The 10,917-nt window shown below is 40.8% G+C and overlaps 1 protein-coding gene across 1 annotated transcript in view; it reads left to right on the forward strand.

Annotated features, from left to right (window-relative positions):
* The window catches only part of RBBP8 (retinoblastoma binding protein 8), a 106,433-nt gene extending 96,751 nt beyond the window's left edge, over nucleotides 1-9,682 (forward strand). Inside the window, exons 17-19 of the mRNA XM_011939246.1 lie at nucleotides 1,141-1,237; nucleotides 6,874-7,015; nucleotides 9,460-9,682. Of these exons, the coding sequence (XP_011794636.1) occupies nucleotides 1,141-1,237; nucleotides 6,874-7,015; nucleotides 9,460-9,557 (337 nt within the window). The 3' untranslated portion in view covers nucleotides 9,558-9,682. The remainder of the gene's footprint in view (nucleotides 1-1,140; nucleotides 1,238-6,873; nucleotides 7,016-9,459) is intronic.
* The last annotated feature ends 1,235 nt before the right edge of the window (nucleotides 9,683-10,917 follow it).

Raw genomic sequence — 10,917 nt, forward strand, 5'->3', positions numbered from 1 at the left:
TAGCCAGGATGGTCTTGATCTCCTGACCTTGTGATCCGCCCACCTCAGCCTCCCAAAGTGCTGGGATTACAGGCGTGAGCCACCGAGCCCGGCCCCAATGGTTGTTTTTTTCTTTTTTTCCCACCATACAAAGAGCTGATTCACTGAGACAGTGATATTATAGTAGAGAAAGAGTGTAATAATTGCAGAGCTAGTCAAGTAGGAAGACTAGAGTTGTTATTATTTAAATCACCTTCCCCCAAAATTTGGAAGCTATGGTTTTTTTTGTTTTTGGCTAGAATGCAGTGGCGCAGTCTCCACTTGCTGCAACCTTTGCCTCTGGGGTTCAAGCTGTTCTTGTGCCTCAGCCTCCTGAGTAGCTGGAATTACAGGCCTGTGCCACGATGCCCGGCTAATTTTTGTGTTTTTAATAAAGACGTAGCTTCGTCATGTTGGCCAGACTGGTCTCGAACTCCTGACCTCAAGTGAGCCACTATGCCCATCCAGCTTTATTCTTTTAGCTCAGGATTGCTTTTGCTATTGCTATGTCTTTAGTGGTTTCATACTAGTTTTAGGATTGTCTTTTATACTTCTGTGAAAGCCAGGGCATGGTGGCTCACGCCTGTAATCCTAGCACTTTGGGAGGCTGAGGTGGGCAGATCAGCTGAGGTTAGGAGTTCAAGAGAAACCTGGCCAACATGGTGAAACCCTGTCTATACTAAAAGAAAAAAATTAGCTGGGCGTGGTGGCACAAACCTGTAATCCCGCTACTCAGAAGGCTGAGGCACAAGAATCACTTGAACCTGGGAGGTGGAGGTTGCAGTGAACCAAGATCATGCCATTGAACTCCAGCTTGGTCAACAGAGTGAGACTGTGTCTCTAAATAAATAAATATTTCTGTGAAGAACATTATTGGTATTTTGATGGGGATTATACTGAATTTCCAGATCACTTTGGATAGTAAATAGTTTTATTTTTTTTAGTTAGAAAAAAATACCCATAAAAATACTTGGTGTATTTAAGATAAGCACTTAATAAGTATTTGATGAAGCAATATTTTTCTAACATACTGAATAAGCATTTCAAATAAAATGAATGAATGTTTTGGGGATTATTTCTCTGAACTCTAAGCTTTGTTAATTTAATTCATTTTTCCCCCAGAGAGACTAGCTTGCAAAATTTTCCTCATATTGAGGTGGTTCGGAAAAAAGAGGAGAGAAGAAAACTACTTGGGCACACATGTAAGGAATGTGAAATTGTAAGTACTAATGTAGATACTAATTTTTTTGGAGTATGACTTTATAGATAATAAATGCATGATTTTAAAATCACATATACAAACCATATTTGTTATAGAAACCTCTTACTTGAGCCAGGCATAACAGAAGGAATAAGGAGTATTCTGGGTTGGGTGCGGTGGCTCATGCCTCTAATCTCAGCATTTTGGGAGGCCGAGGAGGGCAGATCACTTGAGGCCAGAAGATCAAGACCAGCCTGGCCAACATGGCGAAACCCCGCCACTACTAAAAAATACAAAAATTACCTGGGTGTGGTGGTGCACACCTGAAATTCCAGCTACTCAGGAGGCTGAGGCATGAGAATTGCTTGAACCTGGGAGGCAGAGAGTGCAACACTGCACTTCAGCCTGGGTGACAGAGCGAGACTGTCTCCAAAAAAAAAAAAAAAAAAGCATTCTGGCTGTGACCTGAGAGATAAACAGATGAAAACCCTCAGTTTCTCTTAGATTACATGAGTCTGGGGCATAAGCCCTGGTTCTTATGGCCAGCTTAAGACATTCATGCCATTTTTCTGTATTTGCATTAGTTGTTGCCCCTTGTGTTATGTTATAGCAAATGCTCCTATACATATACTATTTAGGGAAACCTTTGGTAGTAGCCCGAGGTGGGTGAATCACCTGCGGTCGGAAGTTCAAGACCAGCCTAGTCAACTTGGTGAAACCTCGTCTCTACTAAATTACAAAAATTAGCTGGGCATGGTGGCAGTTGCCTGTAATCCCACTACTTAGGAGGCTGAAGCAGGAGAATTGGAAGCGGAGGTTGCAGTGAGCTGAGATCATGCCATTGTGTTCCAGCCTGGGCAACAAGAGTGAAATTTCGTCTCAAAAAAAAAAAAAGCATTATTTTCACCAGCATTCTCAGGAAATTAGGTATGCTCTTAATTTTTTTAAAATAACTGGTACCACCAATGTAAGTTCTTTTCTTGTTTTTTTTGTTTTTTTGGGTTTTTTTTTGAGACGGAGTCTTGCCCTGTTGCCCAGGCTGGAGTACAGTGGCATGATCTTGGCTCACTGCAACCTCCACCTCCCAGGTTCAAGCAATTCTCCTGCCTCAGCTTCCCAGGTAGCTGGGATTACAGCTTCCCAGGTAGCTGGAATATCCCACCATGCATGGATATTTTGTATTTTTAGTAGATACAGGGTTACACTATTTGGCCAGGCTGGTCTTGAACTCCTAACCTCAACTGATCCAGCCACCTTGGCCTCCCAAAATTCTGGGATTACAGATGGGAGCCACCGTGGCCGGCCAAGTTCTTTTTTTCTTTTTTTTTTTTTTTGAGACAGAGTTTTGTTCTTGTTGCCTAGGCTAGAGTGCAGTGGCTTGATCTCAGCTCACCACAACCTCCACTTCCCGGCTTCAAACGATTCTCCTGCCTCTGCCTCTGCCTCCGCCTCCACCTCTGCCTCCGCCTCCCGAGTAGCTGGGATTACAGGCATGCACCACCATGCCCGGCTAATTTTGTGTTTTTAGTAGAGGTGGGTCCATGTTGGCCAGGCTGGCCTCGAACTCCCAGCCTCAGGTGATCCACCCACCTCGGCCTCCTAAAGTACTGGGATTACTGGTGTGAGTCACCGCACCAAACATGTTTCTTCCTAAACAAGATACAATGAATAAACAGTTAAACACTTACATTTTTCCTTTTATACATTGGCTGTCTTGGATGTTGAAGTAGCTGGTACAGATACCCCTTTGTATCTGTGGAAAACTGGCTTCAGGACCTACTGTGGATACTAAAATCACAGATGCTCAAGTCCCTGATATAAAATGACATAGTGTTTGCCTATAACCTATGCACGTTCTTTCATTATGCTTTAAATTACCTCTAATTACTTACAATCCCTATTACAATGTAAATGCTATGTAAATAGTTGTTATATTGCATAGAGAATGACAAGAAAAATAGTCTGTACATGTTTAATACAGATGCAGGGTTTTTTCCTGAATATTTTTGATCCATGGCTGGTTGAATCCATGAATATAGAACCCAAGGATATGAAAGGCCAACTGTACTGATTGTCCTTTTACTAAATAGTCCCAGGCAGGTTCTATTTTGACCTGGAACATGCTGTTTTTATTTCTTCCCTTGTCCATTAGCTCTCAGATGCCTGCCTTCAGCAATTTACTTCCCCTTTTAAATTTCCTTTTTAACCTATGGGCTAGAAAATTTGATAACCAAGCACATTAAAATTATATGTGAAAGTATGACTAGATTGTAATGCAGGTAAGCATTGGGTAAAAATATGCTCTTATGTACTAACAATGGGGATCATTATTTTGAAAAGCAGTTTGGCAATACAAGCAAAAGCCTATAATGTGAGTTCGTGAGTTTTCATTACACAAATTCAGTATATCATGATTTCTTAAAGAAATGGTCCGCATTGAGTAAATCTGATTTTTAGTTATATCCATAATTCTACGATCTAGAACTAATCCTACTAGTTAGAAAAAAGCTATTTTGATAGAAACACTGTTAAGCTGCATTCATTCTCAATAATCATTTCCCATGCTTTCTATTATCCAATCTCTGCAAAACATTATTGTGTACATTTTAGTTTTTCTAGTTAATTTACGTAGGAGGGTGAATCTGTTCTGTTACTCAATCATAAACAGAAGTGGAAGTGCCAGTCCTATGTACTTAAATACTAACTACAAGCTTGCAGTTCTTAAATGTATCCCATTGCCTATTCTACAAGTTGAGTGTGCAATACTCATGTGGATCTGCGATAGTGATCTCAAATTCCACGTGTCCAAAAACAAACATACAATATCTGCCCTCAATTTCCAACCCTCACCACTGAGTCTCCTGTATGTCTTGAGATCTTGTAGTTATTCACTACTTTTTTATTTCACATCTCAATAACTTAGGTATCAACAAACTCCATCGATTCATTGATTCTTCCTTCAAAATATATCCCATATCAGGCTGGGCACGGTGGCTCAAGCCTGTAATCCCAGCAGTTTGGGAGGCCGAGACGGGCAGATCACAAGATCAGGAGATCGAGACCATGCTGGCTAACACGGTGAAACCCCATCTCTACTAAAAAATAAAAAAATAAAAAAAAAAAACTAGCCGGGCGAGGTAGCGGGCGCCTGTAGTCCCAGCTACTCCGGAGGCTGAGGCAGGAGAATGACGTGAACCCGGGAGGCAGAGCTTGCAGTGAGCCGAGATCTGGCTACTGCACTCCAGCCTGGGCGACAGTGTGAGACTCTGTCTCAAAAAATATATATATATATATATATCCCATATCCATCCACTTACTATCACCACCACTAATGCCCTGGACCAAGGCAACATTTTTAATTTTTTTTTTTCTTTTTTTGAGATGGAGTCTCGCTCTGTTGCCCAGGCTGGAGCACAGTGGCACCATCTCAGCTCACTGCAAGCTCTGCCTCCTGGTCCACGCCATTCTCCCACCTCAGCTTCCCAAGTAGCTGGGACTACAGGCACCTGCCACCACGCCTGACTAATTTTTTTGTATTTTCAATAGAGACAGGGTTTCACTGTCTTAGCCAGGATGGTCTCGATCTCCTGACCTTGTGAAATGCCCACCTCGGCCTCCCAAAGTGTTGGAATTACAGGCGTGAGCCACTACACCCGGCCAACATTTTATAATTGTAATAGCTTCTGAGTGCTCTCCTGGTCATTTTTTTTTTTACTCTAAAACTTTTATTTTGACTGGGCACACTGGCTCACGCCTCTAATTCCAGCACTTTGGGAGGCTGAGGCGGGTGGATCACCTGAGGTCAGGAGTTCAATACCAGCCTGGCCAACATTGTAAAACCCTGTCTCTACTAATAATACAAATATTAGCTGGATGTGGTGGTGCATGCCTGTAATCCCAGCTACTAGGGAAGCTGAGGCAGGAGAATCGCTTGAACCCAGGAGGCAGAGGTTGCAGTGAGCTGAGATCGCTCCATTGCACTCCAACCTAGGCAACAAGAGCAAAACTCCATCTCAAAAAAATAAATAAATATTTATTTTTTTAGAGCAGTTACAGGTTCACAGCAAAGTTACACAGAAAGTACATAGAGTTCCCATGTACTTCTGTCCTCATTCTCTTTTCATTCTTATCTCTTAACAATGTACTTTCAGCTCAGCAATGAATGGCCTTTTTTTAGAATGAAAGTTAAATCATGTCATTCCCAAAATCCTTCAGTGTCCTCCCATCCCACTAAGAAAAAGAATCTAAAGTCCTTATCAAGACAATAAACTCTGGCACTGCACTTCCTCTCTGATTTCCTGTTCTACCACTCACCCATTTGCTTGCCATCTTACAACTGCACTGACCGACTACTGTTTCTCAAGTATGTTTTCATTCAGTGGCAGTGTTTTTTCCAGTAATCCCTGATTTTCTAAGGTCATTTCATCCCAAAGCCCAGACTAAGGTAACAAAGGCTTAAACTTAGGGCAGTGAGAATGATGAAAAAGATACCTGCATAAAGTTGTTTCACACTTCTTTAAAGCCTTTAATCTATGTAAAATAGAAATGTATTAAAAGCTTTTACTTCAAACTTAAATTCTAGTTTTAAGTCTGTCACTTTCAATAGGTGATATCTTTAGCAAATTACCACTTTCATTTTCAATTTCTCAAGTGTAAAGTGAAGGAATTGGCTGGATTAAATATGTGATTCTGGGTGGCTCACGCCTGTAATCCCAGCACTTTGGGAGGCTGAGACAGGTGGATTACTTGAGGTCAGGAGCTCGAGACCAGCCTGGCTAACATATAGTAAAACCCCATCTCTGCTAAAAATACAAAATTAGCTGTGCGTGGTGGCACATGCCTGTAGTCCCAGCTACTTGGGAAACTGAGGCAAGAGAATCACTTGAACACAGGAGTGGGAGGTTGCAGCGAGCCAAGATCATGCCACTGCACCCCAGCCTGGGTGACAGACTAAGACTTTGTCTCTCAAAAAAAAAAGTGATTCTGTCCATCTATGTTCTATTAAACCTTATACTACTGCTTCGTTTTCATTAAGTCTAGGCCTTAAAAACCTGTATAATTTTTACATATAATTTTATCCTTGTGTGCATGAAGTTCAAATTCTTTGTTTTCACAATTGCCAAAAAATAGTATGCTTTTGATCCTAACTGAAACCTTAAAGGGAGAACTCATGGAGCCTACAACATTCAGATCTAAATTATTTTTTAAAACCATAGAGATAGGAAGATTACTTTGAAACACACATCATATTCAAATAACAATTAAGAAACATGTAGACCTCTGAAGTTTTGTTACTGGCCTAATAAGGATAAAGACTTTCTACCAGTGTATAAATCCGCTGTATCACTAAGCACACTGTCAAGTTCAACTGGCTTTTCTTTTCTTTGCAAGACTTTATTGATGAAGGAAGCACTTTATTGGTTTACATTGTGATACAAGCTCCTTTTCTCATCAGTGAAGCAGGCACTTCACAGACCAACATCAATACTGTCTGTAAGAATTAATTACTAATAGTGTCATCAGTGAGGATTAAGTTTCCTTAGAATGCTGAATATCTTAGTAAATGGCTTTTTTAGCTTCTAGTTTATAATCAATAAGCATAACACTCCATTTAGTATTCTTCAGTGAAAAAACTTACCAGTTTTTATTATTAGTATTATGCAGATATGCCAGCAGAAGAAAGAGAAAAGAAGTTGGCTTCCTGCTCAAGACACCGATTCCGCTACATTCCACCCAACACACCAGAGAATTTTTGGGAAGTTGGTTTTCCTTCCACTCAGACTTGTATGGAAAGAGGTGAGAGTATAGATTGTAACCTTTTATAATTAATTTTTTTAAATACTTGGCTGGGCACAGTGGCTCACGCCTATAATCCCAACACTTTGGCAGGTCGAGGCGGGTGGATCACCTGAGGTCAGGAGTTAAAGACCAGCCTGGCCAATATGGTGAAGCCCCATCTCTACTAAAATACAAAAAATTAGCCAGGCATGGTGGCACACGCCTGTAGTCCCAGCTACTCGGGAGGCTGAGGCAAGTGAATCGCTTGAACCCAGGAGATAGAGGTTGCAATGAGCCAAGATTGTGCCATTGCACTCCAGCCTGGGCGACAGAGCAAGACACTGTCTCAGAAATAAAATAAAATAAGATAATAAAATAAAATACTGTGTATGCCCAAATGTGAACATGCACCTTTTTTTCTATGGTTCTCTTTACCTTTTCTGCAGGTTGGGTGCTAGTGTTGTGACATAAAAACATTCCTAAAGATAAAAGGACTGTTCAGTAATTTAGTTGGAATTAGAGATTGGTTATATCACTTTAATGTGATTGTGCTTATATTATTCTGCTTTACCAAATTTCAAAAAACAATTTCTCTTTCATTCTATCATCAAAATTTTTTTTTTTTTTTTTAATATAGGGCCTTACTCTGTCACCCAGGCTGGAGTGCAGTGGCATGCACAGTCATGGCTCACTGATGCCTCCGACTTATGGGCTCAAACTATCCTTCTATCTCAGCCTTCCAAGTAGCTAGGACTACAGGCATGTGCCACCACACCCAGCACTTTTTTGTTTTGTTTTTTGCTAGAGACAGGGTCTCACTGTGTTGCCCAGGCTGGTCTGGAACTCCTGGCCTCAAGTGGTCGTCCTGCCTTGACCTCCCAAAACGCTGGGATTACAGCCATGAGCCACTGCACCCAGCCAAAATGACTTTAGCTGTTCCAGAGGCCATTAGTTATCTCAGTTGATCGTTCAGTTACAGATCAAACTCCTTCTTTTACTCTTTCCCTTCGTTCTCACTACTGTACCTCACTTGTCTTAAAAAAAAATACTGAGTTTTATGAAAACGGGATGTGTCTTCTGGTATGTGATTGAAAAGTATAGTAGTGTTTAGAATATTTATGATTTGACTTTTTAATTAATTAGTAGCCCTCAGGCTTTAGGCCTGTGTGTGTCAGTTATAGATAAACATCTAAAATTTTTACCCACTAGAAGAAAAAATAGCATTAAATAAATGTCAAATGATAAAATTATACCACCCAGAATTTCATTTCAGCCTTGCCATCTTATAGAAACTATTCTCAGCTGGGCACAGTGTCTCACACCTGTAATCCTAGCACTTTGGGAGGCCAAGATGAGAGGATCCATTGAGCCCAGGAGTTCAAGACCATCCGTGGCAGCGTGAGACCCTGGGTCTAGACGAAATAAATAATAAAATTAGCCAGGTATGATGGCACATGCCTGTGGTCCCAGCAGTAACTCAGAAGGCTGAGATGGAAGGATTGCTTGAGCCCTGGAGGTAGAGGCTGCAGTGAGCCGTGATTGCACCACTACACTCCAGCCTGGGCAACAGAGCAAGACCCTGTTTCAGAAAAACAACTAATTTAATTTAATTTTGAAAAGCAACTGTTCTCAATGAAGAGTTCTGATGATTTAACTGCACAAGGAGAGAGAGAGACCTTCTTCACTTTTAGAGAAGCTCCAGATGTTTAACGGTAGGATAGTTTTTCCAAAAGATGCAAACTCTGACAGTTTTCACTGTATTTCTGCTTTCCCCATTATTAAGCTAGATTGAGTCACCTTTGATGTGATATCTCACTGCCTGGTCACCAGATAGTATCAGTCTGGATAGAACCTGTGATTGCACCCCTATGCGTATGGCAGAGCAACTACTTCCCCTGAAAATTACATACTTAGAGACACCTTAGGAGATCTGATAGTCTGAAGGGTATAGAGGGATTGTCATCTATTGAAATAGCTACTGTAAAAAGTGTTTTTGATAAGTACCTGAAATTTATAATAGAGTTCATGTTTAGCACTTTGTCCCCCTTTGCAACTACCTATAGGAGGCAGAATAGGAAAGTGTTTAAGAATTCTGGTTCTGGAATAAGAAAGAGCCTGGGCCAGGTCCCAGCTCCTCTACTTGCTAGCTTTGTGAACTTGAAAAGTAATTTAACTTCCTTGGGTCTCTATTACCTCATCTGTGAAACAGGTATAGTAGAAACTACTTCAAAGGAATGTGAGTTATATGAGATGATGTGTGCAACCATTTGGTAAATGTTTACTGCTATCATTATTATAAATGAGGAAACTGATGCTAAATAGTGAGATCAATCATCAGCATCACAAAGCTAATAATCAGAAGAATTATATAAACTTACAACATAAGAAATGTTTACTAGATATAAGCTGAAAGAAATACATGTTGCACATACAGTCTTCTAAGTTTATGATTTGTTTTTAAGGTTATATTAAGGAAGATCTTGATCCTTGTCCTCGCCCAAAAAGACGTCAGCCTTACAACGCAATATTTTCTCCAAAAGGCAAGGAGCAGAAGACATAGACGTTGAAACAGAAACAGAAGGATGGAGCACAGTTTTTTCCTTCTTAGTTACTTATAGTTAAAGTTGGTATTAAACATTGGTTTTTTGATCTTCTATAAATGGATTTATAAATCAGTTTTCTTTTTTTTTTTTTTTTTTTGGAGACGGAGTCTCGCTCTGTCACCTGGGCTGGAGTACTATGGCCGGATCTCAGCTCACTGCAAGCTCCACCTGCCAGGTTCACGCCATTCTCCTGCCTCAGCCTCCCGAGTAGCTGGGACTACAGGCGCCCGCCACCTCGCCCGGCTAGTTTTTTGTATTTTTTAGTAGAGACGGGGTTTCACTGTGTTAGCCAGGATGGTCTCGATCTCCTGACCTCGTGATCCGCCCGTCTCGGCCTCCCAAAGTGCTGGGATTACAGGCTTGAGCCACCGCGCCCGGCCATAAATCAGTTTTATATTGAAAATGTTTGCGATATTTTGCTTTTGCACCTTTAAAACAATAAGGCGCTTTCATTTTGCACTCTAACTTAAGAGTTTTTATTTACTTTATGTAGTGATACCTAATACAATTTTCAAAATACAATAGTTGTAGTCTGTGATTTGTTCCCTTTCAGTTCTTTTCTTTTTACTTCATCTTCCCTTGGTATTTATATTGAGCAGTGACTTCATTTTAATCATTACAGATTTTTCTTAATCAGTTGCTCTTCTCTAGGTCATACCAGTGTCTAGCATTTAAGTCTTTTTTTAAAAAAACAAAACAAAAAAGAAAGGCTATATTTTAATAGTTTTTTAAAACTCTCCATCTTTTGTTGAATTGGAATCAGGTACTACACTCATAAATTCCTTTCAAGGTGACCACAAATATCGACTTTTTTTCCTTTCTCATATACTGTAAACATTATTCTCTGATTAGGTCCTAATTTTCCAGCTCTTCACATGTTTTCTTTTCATCATACTCCCCCGCCCCCCGAGAAGGAGTCTCGTTCTGTTGCCAGGCTGGAGTGCAGTGGCACAATCTCAGCCCACTGCAACCTCCGCCTCCCAGGTTCAAGTGATTCTCTTGCCTCAGCCTCCCAAGTAGCTGGGACTACAGGCATGCACCACCATGCCCAGCTAATTTTTGTATTGTTAGTAGAGACGGGGTTTCACTGTGTTGGCCAGGATGGTCTTGATCTCTTGACCTCGTGATCTACCTGCCTCGGCCTCACAAAGTGCTGGGATTACAGGCATGAGCCACCGTGCCCAGCTATACTTTTTTTTTTTTTTTCTGGTGCAGTTTCGAGGTTAAATATGTTGAGTTCTCTGCCCATTCAACTTCTATTGTATTGTTTCTGTGGACTGACAAATGTTATGAACAATTTGGTTTCAAAATAGATTT

The sequence above is a fragment of the Colobus angolensis genome, unplaced genomic scaffold (genome assembly GCF_000951035.1).
Source record: "Colobus angolensis palliatus isolate OR3802 unplaced genomic scaffold, Cang.pa_1.0 Scaffold18, whole genome shotgun sequence".
NCBI lineage: Eukaryota > Metazoa > Chordata > Mammalia > Primates > Cercopithecidae > Colobus > Colobus angolensis.